This window comes from Chroicocephalus ridibundus, chromosome 4 (assembly GCF_963924245.1).
Source record: "Chroicocephalus ridibundus chromosome 4, bChrRid1.1, whole genome shotgun sequence".
Classification (NCBI taxonomy): domain Eukaryota; kingdom Metazoa; phylum Chordata; class Aves; order Charadriiformes; family Laridae; genus Chroicocephalus; species Chroicocephalus ridibundus.
Genome location: NC_086287.1, coordinates 48,865,209 through 48,892,120, shown reverse-complemented (window position 1 = coordinate 48,892,120; position 26,912 = coordinate 48,865,209). Strand labels below are relative to the sequence as shown.

General features: G+C 41.7%; 1 protein-coding gene across 2 annotated transcripts; it reads left to right on the top strand.

Moving 5' to 3' along the window:
- Window positions 1–271: 271 nt before the first annotated feature.
- ALKBH3 (alkB homolog 3, alpha-ketoglutarate dependent dioxygenase) lies at window positions 272–26,912 on the top strand. Of its 2 annotated transcripts, XM_063332187.1 has the most exons (9): window positions 274–509; window positions 2,183–2,295; window positions 3,494–3,528; window positions 5,456–5,503; window positions 7,075–7,178; window positions 8,392–8,480; window positions 13,322–13,531; window positions 19,435–19,533; window positions 20,063–26,912. In XM_063332187.1, the coding sequence occupies exons 1-9, from the start codon at window positions 422–424 to the stop codon at window positions 20,153–20,155; spliced, it is 879 nt and encodes a 292-aa protein (XP_063188257.1). In that variant the 5' UTR covers window positions 274–421; the 3' UTR covers window positions 20,156–26,912. The 2 variants fall into 2 exon arrangements, with proteins under 2 accessions (XP_063188258.1, XP_063188257.1); XM_063332188.1 differs by lacking the exons at window positions 19,435–19,533; window positions 20,063–26,912 and adding an exon at window positions 18,312–19,424 and having other exon boundaries at window positions 272–509.

The following is a 26,912-nucleotide window of genomic DNA, read 5'->3' as shown; positions in this document are numbered from 1 at the left end:
CCGTGCCCTGCGCCTGGGCCAGGACGGGGCTGAGGTCTGTGGGGGGAGCCGGTTCTGTTATCCCTCGTTAGTTGTAACTATGAGCCTATTCTGCTTCTTTCCACAGGTGGGGAAATATAGATGTCATTTAAGCAGCTACTTAAAAGCAGCCTCCTTGTCAGAACTGCCACGTTTTGACAGAAAACCTTTAATTCCAACTGCCGACTGAAAACTGCGCGCGGGCCGGTCGTGCCCCCGCTCCTCGGGGGCCGCCTACACCTGGGGAGGAAAGCCAGGCTCGGCCCAGCCGGCAGCCGCTGTTGCGGACGGGTCCCTCGGGACCTGGGCCGTGGAGCGGAGCGGAACCCCAGTCGCGGCGTGCGGAGGCGGGAGGAGCGGCGGGGCGGGCCAGGCCGGGCCACGCCGGCGCTGAGGCGGCGGCATGACGGAGAGGCGGCAGCGGGCCCGTGTGCAGGGCGGCTGGGCCGGCGCACCGGCGGGACGGCTGGCAGGCAGGGCCCAGCTCCCAGGTAAGGCCCGGGCCCGCACCCGGGGGCGCGGCGGCGGCCACCAGGTCCTGGCGAGCGGGTGTCCGGGGCTTGCCAGGGTGCTTCTGCTTAGGCCGCGGGGCGGCGGAGAGGCCGGCGCTGGTGAGCCCCATCCCCGGCAGCGCCGGAGCGGTTCGCCGCCGGAGAGGAGCGCCGGGGCTGCCCTGGCCTCGTCCACCGCCGGAGGGGAGCGCCGGGGCTGCCCTGGCCTTCTAGGCGGTGTGGAGAAAACTGCCGCCTTGGGCCTGGTGTGGGCCGAGGCGAAAAATGCCGGGTAAAGCTTTGAAAGCCTGTAGAGGTGCAGTTGGAAGTTGAGTTGAACCCCTCTGTTTGCTGAGCCGAGGCGCAGCGTGGGTGCCCGTGGTGTGTGTGTGCACCTGCGGCAAAGGGGAAGCCACGGGGACGCGTCTCCTGGATGCTTTTTCTGAGCCTGCTGTGTGTGGCAGGGAGCCTTGAGCGGTGGGCCGGTTTTTTCACGTAACTAACGTTAAGGTGTTCAAACCCAGTTTTCAAGTAAAATTTTTATGTATGTCATGGATATGTTGTAGCAATTTTGGACACAGAACACAGGGTCAGCTGCATACGTGCGTAGGTGTGTTTCTAATGTATACGCTTAGGTAAGCGTTCTACGGTCGTCTTCGGGCAAGTTAAACGAGACGAATAGAATTCGGTGGAGCTAACTTCTGTAATAACTATTGGTCACTTTGTATTCATAAAATTATTACGTGTGTTCCTTTCTCTTTTCACAGCGAAAACATTGCATAATAAAGATTGCTAGTTGAAAGGGCTGGAGTTAACGTCACTGTTCTGTATGAAACCTTTAAAGAGTGCAGAGGCAGGAGAGCCCTGTGTGGGTTTCCAGACTTGCAAGGAGGACTGGTTTGTTTTGTGAATGTGGTCAAAACACTATGTTCTGTTTGCCTGATTGCAATACCCAGGAAGGCTCCAATTTCTCTGCAGACTGAGCGTTCCAGGCAAGCTGATTTTTTTTTTAATCCTGAAAAAAATTAGCCAACTGTTTTTACTTGTGTATGTAGCCTGTAAGTTTTCTGTGACAGGTACATTTTGTTCCACCTATTCCTAAGGGGATTTTTAAAAATTGTTTTTCCAATCTTTTCAATTATACAGAGTGAAGACTTTTACTTTACTTTTTTTTTCCACTCCTCTGTTTCAGGCCCATTTTTAAGCCTTTTTACATCTGTAAATAAAACACATGAAGTGGTATGCCCGAGTTGCTCTTCCATACTTTCTCACTAGTCTCAAAATCTTGTTTTAATAAAAGTGTTTTTCTCCCAGAAATGCCTTTTTGTTTCCTAAAAAAAATTGCAGAGGGAAGCGGTTTAGCTGCTTGGGTAAATTTCTGCTGGCATGTGATAGGCGTTTGTGGTAGAACTGAAAGGTTGTATGATAATCTTTCTGATAAAATTATGTTTTCATTTTTGTTTGTCTATGAATAAGTAATATATTTTTAAAAGTTCCGGTTTCTGTGCAACTTTAACTCTTATGTAACGTAGGTTTGACTGTTTCCCAGAGTCTCTGCCAAGCAGAGGAGAATACTTCGAAGAATTATTTCATAAGTTCTTCCAAACTGTAATTTTTATATGGTGAAATTCTATTTCATGTGGGTTTTTGTTTTTTTTTCCTCTTTGCTTTAGCACCTAAGGCACCTGTGGCCACCAGCCTTGCCCCTGCAGGTGCCAGACCGGCATGGAACAGAAGAGATCAGCCTCACACTGAAAAGCAATTTGTCTTTGAAAAGCCATCAGAGGTAAAAATTACACGGTACCTAGCAGAATCTCATCTTTTATTAAGCTTCAAATGATAAAAATTATCAGACTTTGAGATTATAATTTCGTGTTTAAAAACAAATTGAGAACTCAGCTGAGATGAATTTTAGGCTTTTACCAAGCAGAGTTTGCAATTGTCTTGCATACATGGCAAACAGAAAGTTATGGTCCTTCTGTTTAGCCTCAGACTTTCATTATGTACCTGTTCATAACTGACTTTTTTTCAGAGAGCCAAAAGAGTATGTTCTCCTCCTAAATGTTCAGAATGATGCAATGTCCCATGTGTGACTTGAGCTCTGTTTTTTCCCTCAGTTGAGATACCTGTCTTATTTGTTACAGGGAAAGAGCATCGGATTTGTTTTATAGACTTTGCTTTATGTACTGTGAGCAGATGAAGGGTATTGTGGTCTGTGCAGTGAGAGGGCAGTTCCTTGCTTGGGAAAAACAAAAACAACTATTGAACACTTCTTTCCAAGGCAGAAGTGTGTGAAAGGCTGTCTTCCTGGCTTAGAAAGGTTGGAGATGGTCTGTGAAGATTCTCTTTTCTCTGTGGCACAGCCCTGATGTCTATATAGTACTATATTTTGACCCTCTTGCTTGCTCAGCTCGATACCTCCTTGCGTCTCAGTGCTCCACTGAGCTCAGAGACAAGAAGCATAAATCCCTGAGACAACCAGAATCATAATCCAGGCTGGATTAAACTACTGTGTTTGTTTTAACAAAAACCAGCTATCTCAAGCTGTACAGATAATTTTAAAGCATCAGCTCCTGCTATGTCTGGTCTGTCTTGTATTTTGCTCATTGTTTGGGGCTTGGGATTTGTTCATCCCTCCTACGGTTGCTGTAGGTTTTTACTTCCAAATGTAAGGATAAGAATTTTTTTTGTTGCAGTTAATAAATAGCAACTGTTGTAATAATCCTAATAATTTAGAAATGAATGTCCATTAGGGGGCAGTTGATTGTTAGAAACCGCCTGCAGCGGTAGCTGCATTTGAGAGTTTCTGGGGCATGGAGAGAGTGGGTGGGTTGTTACTGCTTACCAATTGTCCAGAGGTATGTTTTTCTCACTGACATAACAGTATGTAGCTATATAGAGTCACTAGAGATGGTAATTAGTTCTGTTTGACTAGAGCATGCCAGGTACTTTAATATTCACCACGTTACCTTGTTACCTTTCAGGTGGAGCGCAAAGTTCCTGAGGCGGGTGTGATAGAGTGAGTATGCTGCTGACATAACTGTCTTCTGTGAGGTTTTTCTGTCCTGTTGGTCTCTGGGAATCTGCTGAAAAAGAGTTCCTTCTCCACTTACAACTGCCATGCCTTTGGAAGAAAATTCAGTACAAAATGTGGACTTTCCGCCCTTTTATCATGAACTGAATTTATAATCAGGAGAGTCCAAGTCTCTGTCAACTAGTTTTTATAGCTTTGGTGTAGCTGTATAAGCCAGGAAGAACAAATAATTGGATGTTCTGGATCCAGAGAACTGCAAATACGCGTCCTTCGGTTAGCAACATACATTTTCCTAGAACAGTCCCTGTGTAAATTATGCTGGAAATTAGTTACTGTTATCCAGGAATAGAGTTGGTATGGCAACTCAAGCAGCGCTTCCTCTGAACACTTGGAAAAGTAGCTGCTACTAAACGTCATAGTGAAGCTAGATATTCATACATTGTAGATCACTTACCCTTTGTGTTGAAATGGGGATCTTTTCAGAGTAACCTCGGCATGAAACGTGACAAGGTGTGGTGGTGTATGATGAAGTTACAGATTTTGAAAATTAAATTTGTTTCAGTTTGGTCATCGTGGTAGAATTTTCTTACTGAGTGCTTCCTAAGAGGCAAGTTACAGATTCATCTTTTGTCTCGCTGTATGTTGGTTTTATGTTGATGCTAGGTGGGTATTTGTGCAGAGCAGGCATAATTCAGATGAGGTGTTCAGCTGCCCTCCCACTGCTAGAGTGGTAGTGAACAGTTCATTAAGTAGAACTACTTTGTGAGAAGCGTTTCTGTCAAGAGTCATGAAAAATATTGCTGGAAATAGTTACAGAATTTCCCAGAAGCACTTCCAGATGATAAGAGATTTGCTTATGTTTTAACTTTCCATTTCAGTGTGAATGATAGAGCCATATGTTCTTTGCATGTTGTTTATAATTAGTAGTAATAACATAGTACCTAGTTATTAAGTAAATCCAGTGTGTTAAAAGTGTTCTAAGGGCTCACTGACCTTTCATTTGTTACACTTATTTACAAATAAAAAAAATACAGAGGAAACAAGACTGAAATGCCATTGTCATCACAACAGTGTGCTGTCAGTAATATTGTACAGTTTATGCTCTGCATATGCAATAGGGAAGAGATTGGAAGTTTCTGTGTATTTAACTTTCTTAAATACAGTACAGTGCAAAGCACAATATGCGATCATCTCATGAGTTGGTGAACAGTTTTGAGGGAGCGTAATGGTGGAGAGCAATTAGCTCCTGGAGTGCTCTAAGCAGTATAAAGTTTGGAGCTAGCTGAGGAGAAAATGAGATACTAGGTGAAGCAAGCAGTTGGTACAGGAGTAAATAATACTTTATGACAATGCAACTCATAACAGGGAAGAACCGTTTACCCTCTGTACCAGCTACAATAGTTACTATACTGCTCAGGTACCTGTAACTCAGTTTCTCTGTGTCACACAGGCTGATGAACACATTGCTGTTAGCAGAATTGTGGTATCGGTCATCTGACTGAAAACTCGATTTTGCATCTTCAGTCACACTCATGTTCTTTGTATACCTGTAAATGCAAACATAACGGTTTAGGGTGCAGTCTTGTATGGCTATCCCCTTTAGATTCCCTGTGACATCCTTCATTTACATATCTCTAGAGTCTTAAGACTGTGTATTGAGTCTTTGGTGAAATGAGAGCGAGAGGCAGGAAGTACACGCAAACTCATTTCTGCGGCACCCCTTCATGCCTTATTCTGACCTCAGACTGCCTCCAGAACATTAGTGCTTCCCTTAGTAGTGCAAAGCTTTTTTTCTTTTCCTTTTTAAAGAATACTTTCCCTAGTCCAGGTTTACAGTGGTTCTAGTCCATGTTGCATGATAATTTCATGTTGTTTGTCCATCTGATGATTCTTTCCTTTCTTACATCCTCAGCAAGCCTGGTGTGTATGAGCTCAGCAAAGTACCAACTGGCATTTCTAGGTAAGTGAATTGCACTTTTTTTTGAAACTTGTAATTTGCTGTTGCAGAACAAGACGGTACTATTCAGCTTTCTGAAGTCTAGTCTCTGCAGAGTGTTTTGGCTCTAGCAGGTGCACATTGCCCTTCCTGTGTATCTTCTGTTTAGAGTACTTCTGGAAATACTTTGAGTATCAGGTAGCAGGGACTTACGCAGTCTGAGCAGCACTGAAGAGAAGAAAAATGAACCTCTTAACATCTAGTGCTTACTGCATTTACTGTTCTTGTCCGGAATCAGGAGAAGGGGCTACGTCGTCCATTTGTTTCACAATCCAGACTAAGTTGCTGCTTGAAATTTGGATCGGTATTCCTGTGTTAGCAAGTGCATGATGTCTGTGTTGTATAGTTAAGAGCTACCAAAAACTTTTAGCTGTAAATTGGACTTGTTTTAAATTAATTTAATAAAAGCATTTAACTTTAGGCAGATTTCGTAACTTTAGGGTTGTCTCTTTTGCTTACATGCTATGCCTTAATTTTTCAGCTTCAGGACACTTGAAAAAAAAACCTACTTTTTCTGTGATTCCTACTAAATAAAATGCATTTTATTTTACCTTGCTGACTTAGCTGCAATATTAATCCTTTTCTTCTGAATTTGATAGATATTATTAATAGAGGAAGAAATGCCACAGACGTAGTAACTTTTTATGTATTTATTTCAAAGCTTTTGTCTTGGTTTCCTCTAAAACTGCAGATGAAGTTTTATACCAATTTGAAAAGTAAAAGCTTTGACCAGCTGGAAAGAGAAAAGATACACAGCCGGATGGGTTATGGGTTATTCTGTCATTTTCTGGAGTTTGTTTTCATAATAGCTTGCTGGAATAGAACATACCTGGAAAGTTAATAATTGTATTTTGCACCTCTTTTAGTACCTTTACTATATATATATTCTTACTGTAATGTCTTAGGAGCATTGAATAGTCGTGAGAGTAACCTCTTGTGAACAGCATTCCTACTCTGTAGCCCACCACAGTGGCTGGAATTTTTGAATGCTGCTGTTAGTAGAGTCGGGATATAAAATGTACATATGAAAATATAAAAAGTAGGAGAGGTTAAATACTTTAGGGTTCTTGTGCTTGGAAAAGAGAGGATAGGGTGGCAGTAGTGATAAAGGGCTGTCAAATTCTGAGGTGGTGAATAAAGAGCAATTATTTACTTATGTTGATTGCAGTACCATAATCAGGGCTATCTAATTTATCAAATGGGAAGTTAATAACAAGCAGAAAGATGCCATTTGTCACGGTCTGTGGCTGATCGTGTGACTCGTAGAATATTGTTGGTGTCATATGTTTTTATAGGTTTTAAAAATGTGTTTGGTGAGGGGAAGACTCATCAGGAGCTCCTGCTACCTTCTGTTCTTTGTTTCACACCTGCTTTTGGCTGTGGTCAGAAATAGGATACTGGGCTTTGACTTTTGGTTTGATTTATTACAGCTGTTCTTAGGTCCTTTGGGAACCCTGGAAATTAGAATATTTTATCAAAGCACATATAGAAGTGTATATTCCTTCAATTTTTTTCTTTATCTTTTTCTTCCTTAGGATTCATTTGATTCCTGGCTTTATTGACTCAGAACAAGCAGACTGGATGTTTGAACAACTCCTCCAAGACATACCCTGGGGTCAGAGAACTCACATCAGACAGGGTAAGGGGTGTGTAGACCAACTTTTCAGGTCATTCCCAGGTCATTTCCATAACAAAATTGTTTATCATTATTTTTAGTTTTACATATTTCCACTCCTTTACATATTTCCTGCCAGGTTTTCCACGCATATCTGAAGAGTACTGTTGCATATCTTTATAATCTCTTATCACCATGTTGCAATTGCCAATTAAATGAGATCTTTGCAAATTAAAATTCCCTGTCTTAAAAATCTTTGAATTTTACTTCCTCCTCTTCATTTCCGCTTCTTTTTCCCACTCTTTTTTTAGATTAAGTCTGTGCTCCATTCCTTCATACTGTCTCCCAGTGATGCTGCAGAAACTGTGTTCTTTGAGGTTTCTGTCGCCAGCAATATTTTTTGCCTCTCACTTGAAATCCCAGCAGAGCACGTTTCTTTTCTCTTGTCTTTGCTTGTTAGTTCCAGTATGCAGTGAGTGAGGAGACTGCTATTCTGGATTTGTTCACTAAGGGGCACCTGTTCTAGCTAAATTTATCTTCAGTCAGGAACGGATATAAGATAATATATTGGAGTAGTTACTGGACAGGGCCGGAAAATGTCTTCAACATATGTGTTTATTGGCTTGCAATGAAGGTACAGTATAATGAAGAATGTTACCTGTCAAGCGTGAGAAATAGCTACCAAGATAGTCTTTTCAGAAGCTGAAAGTACTTTAACTTGATGTTTGTATTACACTACAGAGCACACGCATATTTGACAAAGTATTACTTGTCCAGCCTTGCTACATTCTGCTTCTGTAATGTCCCATTGATGATGCAGTCCTTTCCACTTCATCCTTTCCAGTGGATACATCTTGCAACTTATGCCAGTGTATTGGGCACTGGAAGAAGTAGAATATAAACCAAGCCAGAATTATAAATAAAATTTCAGTTTCATTTTGCTGTCTTTAACTTGTCCAGGCCCTGCCCTGTCTGGCATAGGGATTAGAAAATTGATGTGGTTCTGAGATTTTGGTGAAGTAATTCCTCTTGCAGACAGGCCTGCCTTTGTATAATCTCATTCTTTCACATGATTTCATTATGTAAGGCTGTGGATTCTAAAGGGGCTGCCTTTTAACTTTAGGTGAGTGGACAGTCCCTTTTTGATGAAGTTTCTTGGCAGACTCTCATCATCTTTCCATTTTCAAGCCCTTTGATAAGGCAACTGAGAAAGTCTTCCTGATTTTCTTTTTTTTAGAAGTATCTTTTGAGGAACCAAGGCTTACCTCCTGGTATGGGGAACTTCCTTACACGTACTCCAGGATGACAATGCAGCCAAACCCAAACGTATGTATATGTTTACAGTTTTATTTTATTATCATCTACAAAGAAATCCTTTGCAGAGATTGAGACACAAAAATTCTTTCCATCCTCTATTTTTATCTGGAGTATCTATGAGCATTTCATTTGTGATCAACAATAGATTCTAGTCTAATGTGGACAGTTTGATAAAACAAGTATTATGAGTGGATTGACTGAGAGGAGCATGATTTAGTTACTAAAGAGTGACAAAAGGAAACTCCAGAGTTTAATGTTCTGCTTTTGGGTCACTGTAGCTTTGGACAAAACTAAATTGTTCTGTGTGACTTACTCTGTGCATCTTTATATTGGAAATTGTACTGTACGCTGTCTTACTGAGTTTTTCACTGTAGATATCAATTACTGAAATAGTTACTTTCAGAAACAGTTAGATTCAGTAATGCTTAAATGAGAATTTAGGCATATTGTTGATTCCTGTGTGAGTGCTATGAAATTCACACACAAAACCTGCCTGCTCAGCAGGTCCAGATAGTATGACATAATTTCCCACGCTATTTCAGAAGGGTTAAAAACCTTCTGAGTGACTTGTTGACGTTTTGTTCGTATTCACTCTCTCTCTCTGGCTTCCATCTTGTTGTCTTATCAGCCTGTCTCTTGGTATTGCTTTGTTTGAAATTTCCATGGCAGTAGGCTGCAATGTTCTGAATCATAAACTAAATGTGACTGTTGAAGGCTGGGTAGCATGAGAGAGAAGTGTCCCAAGTCCCAGAACTGCTGCCAAAGGTGGGTACCTCCTAGCAAAGCTCAGTTTGGGAAAAGTGGAAAGGCATTATTTAACAAGATGAGTTGTGAAGATTTTGTAGTCTTAAAAATACCATAGTTCAAAAATTCTATAACCTATGGAATTTGTGGTGGGAAAATAGGCTTTTTTTTTTTTTGTGTAGTCATTTGTGGAATAATATTTTAAATGGACTTTTCTAAAAGCTGAATGGTTTTATGGATTGGAAGTGCCCCTCCAAGATCATTCTGCTGTACACTGATATTTAAATCCATTTCAGAATTGCCTGTGGTGGAAGCTGGTGCTGCTCAGAGGTTGGATACAGCCTATATACCCTGAATTGATGATTTCAGTTCAGTTTGCATAAAGTTCAGAGTTAGCATTTGTTGGGCCACTGGTTTGCTTTTCTCATACAAGAGGTACAAGGCCTAAATTAGTCATGCGTGCTGATCCAGTCTTTTATGCTTGAATAATTCTCCTTCTTTACTGAGAGAAACAAACTCCAGCAGCAAGTGAGATGCACTGGCAAACTTGCATAGCTGGGAGCCAGCCCTCCCACTGGCTGGAAACTGCCCGTAGGCAGATACATGGGCAGACTGCACACAGGCACTCTGGACATTTCACTTAGCTTTGTAGGTGGGAGTTCCTGCAGCCTAGAAGAAGCAGTGGATGGTGTAAAGAGCACAGTCCTTACCTGTAGAATAGGGTTTATACCACAAAAATATCCCAAGTAAAATGTAATTTAGTGCACAGCTTGGACAAAACCAATTACTTGCCTTGGATGCTTGATCTGTAGGAGTAATTGTGCGACTCCTTTTTTGTTCGGTAAGTCTGGGTGTGATAGCAGCACTGCTACGTAAAATCCAGTTCTTGTGCCTAATGAATTTTGGTATTAGAAAAATGTTTCTTTGTAAGCGGTGATGTGGTCGATGACACAGTAATGTTTCAACAAAACTACTTCCACTGCTCTAGGTTTTTAGTGGTGTTTCCAATGAATTGTAAAAATTCACCATACGGTTACATTTCTAGCAGTAAATACTTTTGTGATAGGAACTGAAGGAATCTAGTCCTATTTGGTCACTGAAAAGTGCTTTCAGCAATTCTTGTTGGACTCTTCTGTCATTGCATTGTATGTCCTGCACATAGTGCACATTTACGCAGCCCAGTTAGAAGCTATAGCTTTTTTGGACTGTGTTACTGATTTCCCTACATAGAATCCTAGAACTGTCGAGGCTGGAAGGGACCTTTGAGATCATCAACTCAACCATCAACCTAACACTGACAAAACCACCACTAAACCATGTCCCTAAGCACCACGTCTACCCGTCTTTTAAATGCCTCCAGGGATGGTGATTCAACCACTCCCCTGGGTAGCCTGTTCCAATGCTTGATAACCCTTTCGGTGAAGAAATTTTTCCTAATATCCATCCTAAACCTCCCCTAGTGCAACTTGAGATTGTTTCCTCTTGTCCTATCACTTGTTACTTAGGAGAAGTGACCAGCCCCCACCTCTCTACAACCTCCTTTCAGGTAGTTGTAGAAAGTGATAAGGTCTCCCCTCAGCCTCCTTTTCTCCTGACGAAACAAACACAGTTCCCTCAGCTGCTCCTCATAAGACTTCTTCTCCAGACTCCTCACCAGCTTTGTTGCCCTTCTCTGGACATGCTCCAGAATTATAGAATCATAAAATGGTTTAGGTTGGAAGGGACCTTAAAGATCATCTAGTTCCAAGGCCCCTGCCATGGGCAGGGACACCTTGACTAGACCAGGTTGCTCAAAGCCCCATCCAGCCTGGCCTTGAACACCTCCAGGGAAGGGGCATCCACAACTTCTCTGGGCAACATGTTCCACTGTCTTACCACCCTCATAGTGAAAAATTTCTTCCTAATATCTGATTTAAATCTACCCTCTTCCAGTTTGAAGCCATTAACCCTTGTCCTATCACTTACATGCCCTTGTAAAAAGTCCCTCTCCAGCTTTCTTGTAGGTGCCCTTTAGATACTGGAAGGCTGCTATAAGGTCTCCCCAGAGCCTTCTCTTCTCCAGGCTGAACAGCCCCAACTCTCTCAGCCTGTCCTCATAGGAGAGGTGCTCCAGCCCTCTGATCATCTTTGTGGCCCTCCGCTGGACCCACTCCAAGGGGTCCATGTCATTTTTATGTTGGGGGCTCCAGAGCTGGATGCAGGACTCCAGGTGGCGTCTCATGAGAGCAGAGTAGAGGGGCAGAATCACCTCTCTTGACCTGCTGGCCACAGTTCTTCTGATGCAGCCCTGACTTTCAATGTCTTTCTTGTAATGTGGGGCCGAAAACTGGACACAGTAGTTGAGGTGGGGCCTCACCAGTGCTGAGTACAGAGGCACGATCACTTCCCTGGTCCTGCTGGCCACACTATTCCTGATACAGGCCAGGATGGTGTTGGCCTTCTTGGCTACCCGGGCACACTGCTGGCTCATATTCAGCCAGCTTTCAACCAACACCCCCAAGTCCTTTTCCCCCAGGCAGCTCTCCAGCCACTCTTCCCCAAGCCTGTAGCACTGCATGGGGTTGTTGTGACCCAAGTGCAGGACCCGGCACTTGGCCTTGTTGAACCTCATACCATTGGCCTCGGCCCATCAATCCAGCCTGTCCAGATCCCATACTGACATTCCCACCCAATTTGGTGTCATCTGCAAACTTACTGAGGGTGCGCTTGATCCCCTCGGCCAGGTCATTGATGAAGATATTAAAGAGAACTGGTCCCAATACTGAGCCCTGGGGAGCACTACTTGTAACCTGCTGCCAACTGGGTTTAACTCCATTTACCACCATGCTTTGGGCTTGGCTTTCCAGCCAGTTTTTACCCAGCAAAGAGTATGCCTGTCCAAGCCATGAGCAGCCACATGTCCCACAGCTGCAAGCTGTCTTTATGTCTCATTAATTATTCACATGATGCTTAGTCATTGAAGGGGTGACTTAGCTAGAAATACCTCTAATAGAGGAAGATGGTGTGTTGAGGCTCCTGCCGTGTAGCCAATAGGTAAAAAAAACCCCTTAAACATGGGTAAGCATGAAAAGAAGGTGGTTTAGACTTGATTATTAGAGGTGGGTATTAGGAACTAATTCCTGCTGTCTGTTCCTCCTTCTGCCAGTGGTGCACTGGGAGGCTTGGAATCAGTCCTTTATCCTCTCTTGATCTCTGTTCCTGCTTATATAATGGGCAAAAATTATGGCCTACATTGCTTTGTTGTTTTTTTTTTAAACACGTGTAGTACTTAAAAGCAGTCTGACAGATGAAAGTTATGATGTGAGTTTATAACATTAAATAGTGATTCACTGGACTGAGTTGTAATGGAATGTGCAGAGCTGCCGTGGGCTATGGGCTCAGCAAGATGTTAGCAAAGGAAAGGATGAAATTCAGGGCCTGTGACACTGGTTTTGTGAACCACCGAAAAGTTACCACGTCGAAGTCAAAACCCCAAGAGGTGATGAGTCAGGCTCAACAAGCTGTACTAACAGAGCGGGGCACAGGGGGCCGTGCTGTGACAGTGTTGTCTCTTGTTCTGTGTCAACAGCTGCGGGCAATTGATAGCGTGTCATTTAGTCACTGATTGCAACTTTCTGGATGCACTATGCCCGGCAGCAATGGCCAAGTAACTCAGATGTTATCAGAGCCCTGTGTTAAACTCCTCCAGCTTGGCCAGGAGGTTAAAAAAACAGGTATGCATGGGAGAAGTTGCATGCCCCTTGTCTTAGTGAAGAACTCCCAATTCGTGGTCAGTTCAAGTAGATTTCACTCTGGCTGCTTTCTCACTTTTCAGTTAATTGGGGTGGCTGGCTACATTAGTATGAAAGGCATTATATAACACTCTTCATAGCTCTAAGAGATAATTTAGTATTGAGCAATAGGTAACATTTGCATATTTTGAAGAAAGCCCATTCCTCAGCTTTAGTAAAAATATCAGAATTGTTCAGAGGCATTTGTTTGATTTCGAGTTTATTGTGATTAAAGTGCAGTATATTTTGTTTCTTAGTAGTTTTCCCTTTGTGTCTTATGTTATCTGCTGCTGGCCTGCTTTCATTGTATTTACTGTTCTGCTGTGCTGATTACAGTGGCATCCTCTGCTGACCATGCTTAAGGAGCGCATTGAGGAGTTCAGTGGCTATACCTTCAACTCTCTTCTCTGCAACCTCTACCGAAATGAGAAGGATAGTGTAGACTGGCACAGTGACGACGAACCATCACTGGGAAATAATCCTGTCATTGCCTCGCTCAGCTTTGGTGCTACCCGGACCTTTGAGATGAGGAAGAAACCCTCCCCTGTGAGTGTTCATATAACTTTGAGAGTCCTATATTTACTAATATGTTTAGTATTTTCCCCCTGTTTAGAGAACTTAATTACTAAAAGCGTTTAATACTAGTTAATGAAAGCACAGCTCGTCAAGTTCTGTGGAATAAGCGTAGGGATCAAGAAATCTGTCGCATGGAACATGGCATCATGAAGATGGGAACGGGACCACTCTAATAATGTGCAGCGGTATAGTACTGCAGTGAAATTGCAACCTGGGCACTCTCCTGCCCAAATAAGGCCTTTCCTGTTACTTAAAATGAAATCAGCGGTGGTGGAAGGGGACTTTCACTGTGTAAATGAACCAAAGAGTTGATACCATTTTCATAAACTCAAGCAAACATTGTATAATGCGTAATGTATGCAGGATGAAGAGTAGCTCTGACTTCTCTTGTAAGTAAAAATCCTCTCAATAATGTTTGCGTTTTGACTTGTGTGTGTTTAGATTGAGGGACAGTGAACAGAGGGAAGGAGATGATTTCTTTTCCATAAAATACTAAACTGTCATATCATACTTCACAAACTAAAGAGAGATCTTTTACTTTGATAAGGAGCCATGTGTGGAACATCCTTTCAGCAATTAGTTGGTGATTCAGTAGTGAATACTCTTTCTAGATAAAAAGCTGTGCTTGGGAATGCTGTGTTTATAAGCCAATGTAAAACTTAAATTTTGCAATTCATATTTATCCAAGTAAAGGAATTGTGCTTTCCTGGGTTGAGAAGACAGGCCTCGTTTTGGTGTATCCTGCTTCAGATGTCTTTTCTGCATGTGTAGTCTTTGTTAACTTTGGGAAGAAGTTTGCTGTCCTCTTATGCTGCTATTTATTCTGAGTAAGTAATGCAGAAAGCAAAGGTGATGATTATCAGCCTATTAGAAAACTGCTGACAGTACATCAGCATACAGTCTGCCCGTCAAGAGCCACCTTGCGTCAGCTAGTCGTGAACAGCAAAGGTCAGAATTTGAACAAGAACACAAATTAATTATTTTTATTTTTCACCAGTTCTCTAATTTGTAAATTCTTTGTTGTCTGAAGTGATTTTAATCGTGGTCCATGAGCATGAGATCACATCACCAGTGCATTGTATCAGTGGGCATAGCATGAGTAAGTATCTTTGATACTGTGATGATAATAGAATGTCAGCTGGAAAGTTCATTCCTCTGAGAAACTGTAAATGCTGCTTAGATTAATTTCTCAAATTGCATGTGTTCCCCTTCGATGGATGAGAATCAAAGCCATTTAGATTTCAGTATAAACTTTGCAGTTTCACTCTTAAAAATTAAACCCAGTTCTTAAGTAAGATGTCTTTTTGTTATGTTTTCTATTTTCTGAAAAGACACCCACTATGAGCAAAGGGGGAAATTCAGTCTGTGCCGTTCATAATTGGCCGCCTTCTTTGATCAGTCCTGCACGATTTCTTCCCTTTTCTTCCTGAGATGGATGATTTTCTATAGATACATCTGTCAAGATTTCCACGTGTTTTTTTTCGTCAGTGCCTTTGACCTGATATTTCTGACTAGCTGAGTCTTGTTACCTATGAAGTGTGCAAGTGTGACATACCTGTTTCTAAGTTATGATCCCCATGTGCAGTGTGATCTTTGAATAAGTTTCTATTAACTGCATCCTGTACCCAAGGGAACTCATACTTAATAATTATATGGGACACATTACGTATTCTTCGCACATTCCCAAAGCCTGCAATTTTCTGAGAGCATCCTATGACACTAGATGCTTTGCCAAGTGGGAGTTACAAGAGGCTCTGATGGAAATTACAACCTTTCAGGCTGTACCACCAAAGAAGTAATTTTCATACTCTATTGTAATGTAGCATTCTCTCTTTCATTAAGAGAAAGTTAAAGTTGATTGTAGATACTTGAAGTTTGAGCATTACTTTGCTCAAAAGCAAGTTACAGGAAGAGGAAAGTAGTCTAGGGAAAAGGGATTCAGATTAACAGTCATCACAGGCATTCAGGCTCCCCCTCGTTTATAATCTGCCAGTATCAGTACATCGGGTTTTCCAGAGTTAGTCTTCATTGAGCAGGGAAAGAGAAAGTAAATCCTTTTCCTCACAAAATTAAACCTCTTTGAGGGCCAACATTCTAGTATTTCGGAGTCTAGAGTTTCAAAGGCCTTCATTTCCCTCTGTTCTTATAAGTGCTTTTAAGTATTTTGAGATGAAAGACGGAATGAAAATGCAAGATGAGAAATACTATGGTAGAAGCTCACTGTGGATAAATGGTACTGGAAAAAACCCCAACCCTAGAGTGGTTGCCTGTGTGTGATCATGTACTGGGTACAAAACAGTACGCACCACAAGTCAGGGAACATCTTGTAGTGCTATTGAAGAATACTAGATCAGAGCCTTCAGAGACTTCAGTTCGTGTTCCTATCTCTACAAGTATTTTCCATATTACGTTTTGAAATGTGGATGAACTTATTAGAGAATAAAATCCTGTTTCTCTAACTGCAAAGAATACCGGTAATGTTGGTGGGTTGGTTTTTTGGTGCATGTTTGTGTGAATTTTGGCATTTGTCTGGTAGGAATTTGGTGGTGTTTATATAGGCCACTCTGAAACCGTCACAAAAGGAGATCTTTTTATCCTTTCTCTGCATTTTTCCTTGTCAAAAAATGAAAAAGAGAAAAAAAATATTTAGATGCAAGTCATATTTTCTGTTTCCTGAAGATTGTTCTAGGGTGAGGGGAAGGAAAGGGTCAGTTCTCTGGTTTTGTGTTTGGGTTTCTTTGTGGGTTTTTTTTTGGTGAGTACTGTACTGGATGAGTAAGTGTTCGTCGTATCGTAATGGTGAAAGGGTGGAGAGACATGCATAGCCTATTTGAATCTGCATCAACAAGCATCCCTTGTGGATAAGTAGAAATAATTCTTAGTAAGATTTCAGCGTGTAAAAAAAGCTACAAATACATTTCAGGAGTAGATTCTCCACTGGAATTAAGGAGACTTATAATGGAAATTAACATACTGCCAGAAACTGTTTTACTTTACCTGCTGCAGTTTTTCTTTTAAGCATTCTTTCTTCTAAATACTGCCTTTTCTGTTTATTTGTACCAGTTGTGTGGTTGTATCTGATATTTTGCCATTGCTTTCCACTGTCTCAATAAACTTGCCTGAGACTTAAGAAACAAACTTAGGTGATTTATATAGATTTATACTAGAACTTTTCTCTTCCTTACCTTTTTGATTTTGATACCATTTTAAGAAAAAAACGTTGATGTGGTCCAGTAGTGCTTACAGATTTTATATTCACAGCTTCCCATCAACTCATGCAGAGCTTTCCTCACTTATTAACTGTAGTTACTTGAATTAAGGATAAAAAAAATAGTTGTAGTCAATGTACGCAGACAGTGTAAAGTTTGGATTGTATTGAATGAGCAACTCAAGATGATGAAAATTCTAATATACTAAGAAGCAGAAGAGTTGCTTTACTAGGGCTGTTCTTGGAAGCAGGTGGTTCTGTAATACGTGTATAGAGTTAGGAAGTGACCATATAAAAGTTACCTGATGCATTTCTTTCCATGTTTGTTATCAGTATTCTAAAAAAATTCTTTTTGTCCTTAGATATCAAGAATAAATTTGCTTCATAAAATCCTTGACCTCTGAAACTCAACTAAGTTTTCTCTGTGTCTAACATCAGCTCTAGAGAGAAAAGTTCTGAAATGAGATTTGGTGGACAGTGCTAGTAACGACATGTAAGACACTAAAAACTTCTTGTCTAACTTCACCGTCTCTGCAAAACCATTTGACATAAAAATCTCTTTTTCTAAGTTAAAACTAAGCTCAGAGATGCCCCATTTAAAACAGAAAGTAACTACTGCTTTTACATACTGATTTCTCTAAGCCAAAAGGATGTTTTCTCCTAAATCATTTATCTTAGAAAAATTCCTTTTTAATCAAGATGAGCAAGAGATAAAAATAAGTCCGCTGTTAATCCATCCACAAAGTGAAATGATGTAATCCAGTGAAATAGAAGACAGCCGTGCAATGGTATTTCTCTGCTTTTCATCAGCAGTCATGTTTATAATACCTATTTTTGAAATTTTTTTCCTTGTTTCCTGTGAAGTTTAAGAAAATGTTTCTGGTGTTATACCTTACTTTTAGCAGAGAAAGATAACAATTCTATGATATAGCCATTCTAATGGCTAATAATTTTAGAAACTTAAAAATATGTTTCGCATTGTCCTTCCAAAGAATACGTATTACAGGTGATTGTGAATGCCTTCAGCACTCCCTGATTCCAGAGTCTTGTTCTGTCACATTGTGATTTCTAGTTGCATACCTGAATATAAAGTGTCAATGGTGTGAATAATTAGTCAATTACATCAAGTGATGCTTTTTATTATTGGGAATTGATTTGCTCCCTACCAAGCTCTCCTGCATTTTAGAGGGTTTGCAGTCTTCACTCTATCTGTGTCTTTTTTATACACACACACACACTCCCAGTTGTTCTTTCGAAAATCAAACTTTGTTTTACGTCCAGGACATAATTTTTTCAGTAGTTGATACTTGGTGTCATTATTTTGAGCTTCTCAGCAAGCCATGAACTTAAAAAGACAGAACTGCATCAAGTTGGGCCACTGCACAATTAAACTTCAATGAAGTTAGTTAAGCTTTTTGAAAATGTGAGTTTTTGTAAAAGTGTTAAAATGTGTTGGATGAGAGCTGTTGGGTCTTTTTAATGGCTCTCAAAAGACTATGTCTGCCCTTTTATGACCTGTTAATGTTTTCATCTAACTGTCAGGTCTGTGCAGAGCCCCGTTAGTTTTCCTGGGTAACTCAACATACAGCTGAAGCCTGGAGATTTTGTAATGTTTGTTCCCGTTTCAGAAATGTGGGTCTTCTGTCAGTGTGAGGTAACTAACACCTTCACCTCAAACTGGGTGAAATCTTACTGTGGTAATTCCATTTTCCCAGTCTCAGTTGTCCTGTATTGTTTCCGCCTTCTTTGCGATCTGCTTCTGTTAACAAGTGACATAAGTTGTGACCTCTCATCTCTTTTTTTTATTTTCCCCTCCAAAGTACAGTTTCCTTTTACATGACAAATGTGACAAATGCCACTCTGATAGTAACAGATTTTGTGGAGTCTGGAATAATTGCTGCCTTCAGTTGGGTCTGAAATAATGTTGTGCCTCCTCCTAATCACTCAGCAGGAGTGATTTTTAGGAGTCCACCAACCATTATAAGAAACTGGAAGAGAAGACACTGCCTAACTAATTAAAAAAATAAAAAGTCTGAAGCATTTTCAGCAACTGCCTAAGATATATGGTCCCTTAAAGGAATACCATCATGCTTTAGAAGCTCAGACCTTGCCTAATTTTTTTTTTCTCATCTCTTTGTAGTTTTTGTGCATTTCTGACTTCTTTTTCAAGAACAAACAACAGATTTGATGATCTCTTTGGAAAAAACCCTGGTGTGTCTGCTTCTAGAGGCAGTGGTTCAATAACAAATATGCATTCAGGCTGTTCACTATAGGCAGTATACTTGGAACAAGGTTAATCCTGTATTTGTACAACGTAGAGACAGAAACTGTCATACCCTTTTTTTCAGTGGAGGACATTTATTATCCACTTTACACTTTCAAGCTGTCTGTGGCTTTCTATAAGTTAAAAATAAAGTTATAGAACTTGTTGTTGAACTTCACCTGTGTTGTCCAGGCAGTGAGATGCAATGGCTTTGTTCATCCTTAAAATGCTCAGCTCCTGAACTTATCAAATACGTAACAGAGAGGTTTAGTTAGACTTCTTGATCTTGTAAGAGCTTCCTTTCCTCCTCTCACCTCACAGCTTTTTAAGCTCTGCTATAGAGGACTGGTTTTCTGCCAAATGCACATGCCTACTTCTTCAGTGTCTGACATTTCTTTTTAGGAAGAGAATGGAGACTATACTTACGTGGAAAGACTAAGAATCCCACTTGATCATGGGACTCTGTTGCTGGTGGAAGGAGCTACCCAGGAGGATTGGCAGGTGAGAACTCGACACCATCTGTGTGCTTTACTTGCAGTGCAGTTTTCCAAGTATGCAGAAGGCACTTCCATAAAGGTATGGGACATTCTGCTTCCAGTGACACAGTTGTTTCCCAGCACATTAATATTGCTGTCTGCCTCAGAATTTCAAAGCACACACAGAAACAATAGGCTTTTTTTCAAGTGCTAAATGATGTAATCATCTCAGATGTTCCAGCATTAAAGTTCAGCAGTGAAGACTGCAGCCTGCAGCTGAAAGAGCAAAATCAATTTAGGAATTTGGAATATAAATAAGTTGCAACTTAATTTAACAAGTCTACAGTAATCTACAGAGACCTTTTGTTTTCAGTGGCCCTGAGCAGTTAGAACATGAAGTTTTTGCCTTACCTAAATGCTTAGAAATGTTGATAATAAACTATCACAGGAAATGAAGGCTTTTTACATTGTTTGATCACCGGTATTTTAAATACAGAAGCTTATGCTTTTGTTCTTTTTCTTTTTTTTTTTTTTTTTCCTAATGCTGCTTACAGCATCGAGTGCCTAAGGAATATCATTCTAGAGATGCACGGATAAACTTGACGTTTAGGATCATTTATCCAGAACCCGATGGAGTTTGGAAGTGAAGAGGCGCCTTGGGCATTGTTGGGCATAGGCACACAGCAGATCCAGAGCCTCAGATTGCTACAGATTTAAAGGAAGCCTTGCGGGAACAGAGTTCTGTGAAACATCTGATGGGGGAAAAGAACTGGTATTATAAAGATCTTTGACAATCAGAAGCTGCCTGTGTTATGTGGACAGTGCTGGTTTGTTTTCAGAAATGGTATGCTATTAGATGATACTAAATCACTGGCTTTAAGTTTGTGAAAAAACAATAATCTTTCTTAAAAGAACACCAAGCACATGAAAGATCTGAGAGGTTCCAACTGGAGCAGAGAGATTCAGTGAGCAGGTATTTTTGCACTTTCTCTTGTCTCCCCTTTCCCGCCCAAGTAGTGGTCAATGTTCTAAGTAACAACATAACAGGATTCTTTAATGGAAAGGCAACTGTGTGTGTGCTGTGTGTACACAAATGAGAAAGCTGCACTTCATGATGATCTCCGAGTAGTACTCATTTCACCAAGGGGTAGTGCATTGCTTTTTATTCGTAGGTTGCAAAGTCTTTTCCAATGAAGCAATCAGTTTCATTATTTATATAACTACTTGAATTATACTAGTGTCCAGTAGAACAGAGGGCCAAGGCTCCCTTCTGCTATGCACTCTGTGGTCAGACTTTATCCTAACTCTTTATCCATGTAGACAAGACAGACAAAGGCAAGCAACAGAGACATCTTAGCCATGAGGCTTACCAGCCAGGTCGAAGCTTGCCCATTACTTGAATATTAACAGTCCTCCATCCCTGCTGGCTTAAAACTGTTACCTGTGTCATAGGCAGGAAAAAAGACACAAAGAGACAAAAAACATTACTTTCAGAATTTGCTAATGAATTCTTAGTTTCTTTTTTCTTTTTAGCACACTAAGTTATGGCTTCCAGTGATTTCAGGTGGGACAGGAAATGTCAGGATCTTTAAAAATTAGGCCTGTACTGCCAGATTTGATACCCAGAAGAACTGGTCCAAAGATTTGGACCCAAATTGTTGTAATCACAATGTAAGTGAGTTGCAAAGCTACACTAAGTAGAGTGTAGTAGCACCACGTGCAGCACTCACTCTGGTGCTGCTGCTCCTAGGTCAATGCGTAGTGCATTAAACAATATTACTTGGAGGGCTACCTCTCAAACCTCTGCTGTTACAGAGAAGCAGTCAGCAGCGCAGACCTGATTCTGGGTTGACTTGCTGGAATTCCTCAAGTTTGCCCGCCCCAGGTACATCTCACCTGTTGGTAGGAACTGGTGAGCTAATGGCTGCTGTCTGGATGCAAAGTCAGGTATGCTACCTACGTGGTTAAGTTCTCCCTGCAGCTAAATGGCATCCACTGTACTGGATCAAAACATAGGTTTGGTAGGTCTTTACTTTCTGCCTGAAGTAGGACTTAAGAACGGGTAAATACTCTATGCCTTGTAACACATTGATATTGTTAAGCAAGTTAGCGTCCCTCTTCAGTGCAAGAGTAAGTTGGTGTTTAGAAAATACTTCTCTTAGCCAACATTTGCTGTAGTTTAAAATTGTTATTTGATGAGAGCAATCAAGTTATCAATCCTCAATTATGCCTGTAGTTTAATGTTATTCACCACCTAAAGAACAGACTGTTGAGCCATTTCAAACCCTGTGCTCTGAAATTAGGCAGAATAATTTTCTTTGTGTATCAGACAACTCTAGAAGTAGCTTCTCTACCTAAAGCACTATACAGCTTTTGAAATAGCTTATTATTCTAAAATGAATGAATATTATTTAGAAAACTTACTTTGTTATCTAATAATGTCTTCAGTTTCATCCCAGTTTGTATAGAAATACATTTTTTGAGTATATTTAATGTTAATTCCTCGCATTTGAATGTAAGATCTGGGCTCTGTGACGTATGTCCTGAGAATTAGCGTTGAAGGAGGCACGTTTACTTTCATGTTTACTTTCTTTGAGTAACCGGAGTTTTGTCTACATCCCTGTATGTGTGCCCAGGTTTGGCAGTCCTGACAGAGAGTGGTTTTCCTTAACCGAGGGGCAGTGCTAATTTCTCCAGGTATTCTGACAAGGCAACACTTTAGCCTTTGTCAGTTCATATGAGCTACGTTTATTTACACTGTGTTAAGAGAGTCATGCTGCAAGAGAGAGTAGGAGATGGGGACTAGATGGAAACTTTTAAATCCCCAAACTCTTCACCCTATGGAAATGGCAACTCATTTGAATTCAATGAAGCTGTGGCACATAACTGATGGTAGGGCCCTGGAGGCTGATACTGTTGCGGAAGAACAGTTTTTCACTTACTTTCTCGGTTTCAATTTACAATAGGAAATTGTGTTTTAGTTTCTTTATTTCTGTCGGTTTGAGAGAAGGTTTCCTCCCCAACAATAAAAAGATTTATAAGAGAAGTGCTGTATCGCATGGAGCTCTCTTGGGGTGATACCCTTTTGTTGCTGGTGTCTGCTATGTTCTGTTCTCTCTTCTGTGTCGGCTGTGCTGCTGCTTATATCCAAATCTGGTTGACAGTGGGGAGAAGGCTCGTGGCATTGTTCCTCCCCCTATCCTGAGTGCCCTGGCTGCAAGGGGAACAGTTGGCATAGAGCTCAAGTTTCTTGGTCAGCTGGGAACTTATGGGTCCTTCCTTCCTCCCCCCACCTCCTCCCAAAAAAGTCACCTAGCCAGGTGGCAGCGGATTGCAACCTCCTGCCTGCCGGGACAGCAGGAAATGGCTTAGAGCAGAGGAGATTCCAGCCCACATCTCCTCAGGAGAGCTTTCTGCAGGAACATTTTTCCTGTAGGTAGAAATTTTTTCCAGAATGCTGCAAGCACTCTTAAGTTCTCAAGATGAATGTGCGCAAAAGTGAGATTTGAGAAGTATTGAGCCCAGTGCTGTTCTCATGGCACCTAAAGATTTTTCACTTGAGACTGGGGCAACTTGAAAATTTCTGGTGCTACTGTTCAGCTGTTTCTGCTGTTGGAGTCAAGTGCAGAGGGTAATATATTGATAACAGTAATAACATAATTAGGTTCTGTTCTTCAGCTTAAAGATTGCTGCAGGAACCTTTGCCCTGGTTACATGGATTTGAAAACAGTATTTCTAAAAATGCTACCCGAAAGATTTACTTCCCAGTTATTAGGCTGTCTTCCTTCACAGGACTGTTTTGACAGTATAGTATTTCCAGCCAAAAGGTTTTTGAAAAAAAGGTTTAAAATCAGAATATATTACAGTAATTCAAAGTAAAATATATTGTTTATCTGAAAACAAAGGGTTCTACATACAAAGAGGATTTGGGCCCGGGGGTGGGGGTTGCCCAGAGTTTTTGTTTTTGCTGTTATCGCCAGACTCACTAATCTAAGCATGGAGTAGTCTGTCCATATGAGGTAGTGGAGCAGGTGCTAAGAGCTGCTTTGCCAACAGAGAACCTCTGAATTTTGTTTTCCATATTCTCTGTGTGCTTCCTGTGTGTCCCAAACTGCCTCTTGTAGCCTTTTGCTTTCCCCTCTCATTGCCGCTGTCACCTCTCGTGTGCTCCCTGCTGCAGGTGTGACGATGTTTTTTTTATGTAGAAGATATGAACTGTGTGTTTACTTTTTTCCTATTTCTTTATTCGGAAATGTTATTTTTCAGCAGAGTATGTGTATCTCTTCCAAGAAAAGCTGAAAAATTGCATTCCTCAAAACTCTTTGTTGTCTGTGGCTTTCAAACAGATTGAGTCTACTAGTTACCCCAGTTAAGATTCCCTTTTCCAAAACAGCCATCACCTTTTCCAAAATACAGTGCTCCTCCGGCTTGATAAGGAGCAGATGAATGGAAGCTGTCTTTGGTAAGGATGGATGGTGGCCTGCCAGCCCGAGGGAATGTGCGGGATGGAGCTGTTCTGACAAAAGGACAAGTGGTTCCATCAACAATATGTAACCATTAATTTATTTAACACCTAGATAAACAATAACGTTATTAATTAATCATACTGGTGTCAGGAATCGCTCTGTCTCCATGCTATTTGCAATAATCATTTAATCACAGAATACTTGAATATTCAAGCACGAACTCTCGATGGGGTTAGAATATATCTGATTGAATACTACGCTGTTGGGCCACACCAGGTTGATCTGAGCACATGCTATTTAAAATCAATAGCAAAGTTCCATCATTTCTCTGCTGTATTTTTTTTTTCTGAAAAAACCCAACTCTTTAGGATTTTCAGTCTTGATTAGCTTTTAAGCCATAGATAATTTTATGACTGATGGGCTGCTTATAGCTACATATAGTAATTTATAGCTACAATAGTAATGTAAAAGGAGACGGGGTGCCAGCAAGGGGTTAATAAACCAGAATTTTCATACCATAGTGTTGGCAAGGTACAGAACACTGTTCTTCTGGGGTTTGGGGTGGGAGACGTATGATGGGTGCTGTGAATCCATAATGCCTCCTCCTCAAGTGCTGCTACTATTGACTTCGCAAAAAAGATTTTAACACCCACTTTGCCTTTTCTGGTCATAAACCTTTTCAGAGTGGATATGAAATCTGCCTCACGATGTTTTGTTTTCAAAGCGCTTCTTTTCCATCCTTGAGGTTTCCATAGCAACCCGGGCCATTTGTTTAAATTGGAGCTCACTGGCCTGTCCTCCCTGCACCTAACTTCTGCTGAGATCTTGCAGGTATCGCCTCCTCTTCTTGCCATGCCAGAGAGTGACGTGTAACGGTTATAGAGGGGCTCAGCAGCAGTTGGCTATAAGAGCGCTGGCCCTTTGCAGAGGGCCATTCACTCAGCAAGACGACAGATGTGTGCTTTCTCCCGTTGCCCTGTTCGATTTACCTCATTCTTCTTCTGTGTAACGTTCAGTACGACTTTGTGGAGTTATTACAAGCTCTCTTGAAGAGCGGGTTAGCTGGCAGCTCTTTGGCGGCTCACGCTGGGAAGGCATGTCTTGGTAGAGGTAGAAGGCCTTGTTTTAAGTAAAGTGGGGATTGTATTGAAGAATTCTAATCAGAATAAGGAGCAAGGAGGTCTGTTGCATGGCCCCCATCATTTGATTTAGGTTTCCCAACAGGAACAAAAACTTCGTTCTGTTGACTCAGGAGGTTTTGCTGGCGGAGCAAGACTTAGAGCAGAGTCTTCACATCACGGGAGATCATCCAGACAGACAGTGCTCACTGGGTCCAGAATGATGCCCAACCGAAAGTTGTTTCTGCCTGTAGCTGTGTGTGCAGCTGCCTTGCTATTCCCAGGAGGGTGTTATTTAGTCTGTCTCTCTAGTCCCATGGTGGAGACATCACATAGATCCACGCTGAAGAGTGGGCTGACATTACAGCTGACCTCTGACTTGCCAGTGCCAGTCCTCTGCCCCAGGCATGTTTCCAGCGATGCCCTTGTGCTGGAGCCAGTGGGAGGTGAGCTGGCTGAGCATGATTCCTTACAGCACAGAAGAGCAGAAAGCAGTCCACTTGGGAGAACCCAGAGGCTAGAAAGATCCCCAGTGTTGGGTGGGACAGGGGACTTGTGGCTGTGACTTGTCACTGGCCATCGGGTCCTCATCATCATTAGGGAGGGCTGCGGGAAGACTTCTTGCCCTGAAGACCATCTGATGCGGAGAGCAAAAGATGAAGCAGGAGTGACCAGAGACGGGACTTGCCAGAGGGTGTACTGGCCTGGACATACAACCCGCAGTCCCAGCTTGGTGCCCGATTCGTTAGCCTGCAGAATGTGCATGGTTGTCATTATCCGCCCCGCTCCGTGTCCCACTTTCAGGAGGCAGATCCATGCTGGGTTTCTGCACTGTGCCGAGGAGGAGGCAGCCCGGCCGACCAGCATGGCATGCCTTTAGCTTGAAATAGCTGGAGGCACTTGGAAAGGAGGGGGGCCACAAGATGGAGGCTTCTCAATTCTTTGGGAGAAGCAAGTGGGAGTGATAGAAGAGAGATTTAAAATTGCCTGGTGGTGTTTTCTTCTGTTGGGAAGCGGTGGGTGGCTGAAGTGCCTAAAGTCCCCCAAAAGGTTTAGATACTGAGTGAAAAACAGTCTGCCAAAACAAACGAAACCAAAACCAAAGGATTTGGTTACTTGACGTCTAGTAGTTCATTGTTAAGAAACTTCTTTTTTATTCTCTAGACTATAGTTGATTTATTTCTTGATTACTTGCAAAAAGGCTTAAAAAGAGAGGGGGGAAAAGGAAATTTGTTCTGCTGAAATACTTGGATGCTCTGCAGTGTTTTTAGCTGCAAAAGAAAGTGGAAGATAAAATCTTTCAGAAGTGCTAAGATACAATTTGAGGCATCGACTTCAGATTTTTACTCTGGATTCACATAGGAAAAGTTTCCCTTTTGAGCGACCTCCAAAGCAGCCGGACGGAGCTGTTGTGGCCGCGCTGTCTGCTGGTCAGCCCTCCCTCACCAGTTTTAAGGTTTGTGGTCAGTTTTGCCCACATCTGAGAGAGGACAGGAAAAGTCTCCGAAATAATTCCATTTCTTCAGCTCTTGCAAAAACCAGCAGTTGGGTACAGAAGAGAAACCAGGACGAGCGTCCTGTGCTCAGAGAGCGATGGGTTACGCTGGGCCTCCCCCAGGAGGAGGGGTGAATCCTCCTCTCCTCGCTCCCTTGCCACAGCGATTCTGCTGACACCTTGCCTGGGAGGCAGCACAGCACGCGTGGCCACCAGCTCGCCGTGGACCACTTAGAGGGATAGAAACTCCTGGGATTCATCAGCCAAGTTCTCCTTTGCACATGCAAAAGTGGGGGTTTTTTTATCCCCAAACTCTTTTTTTTTT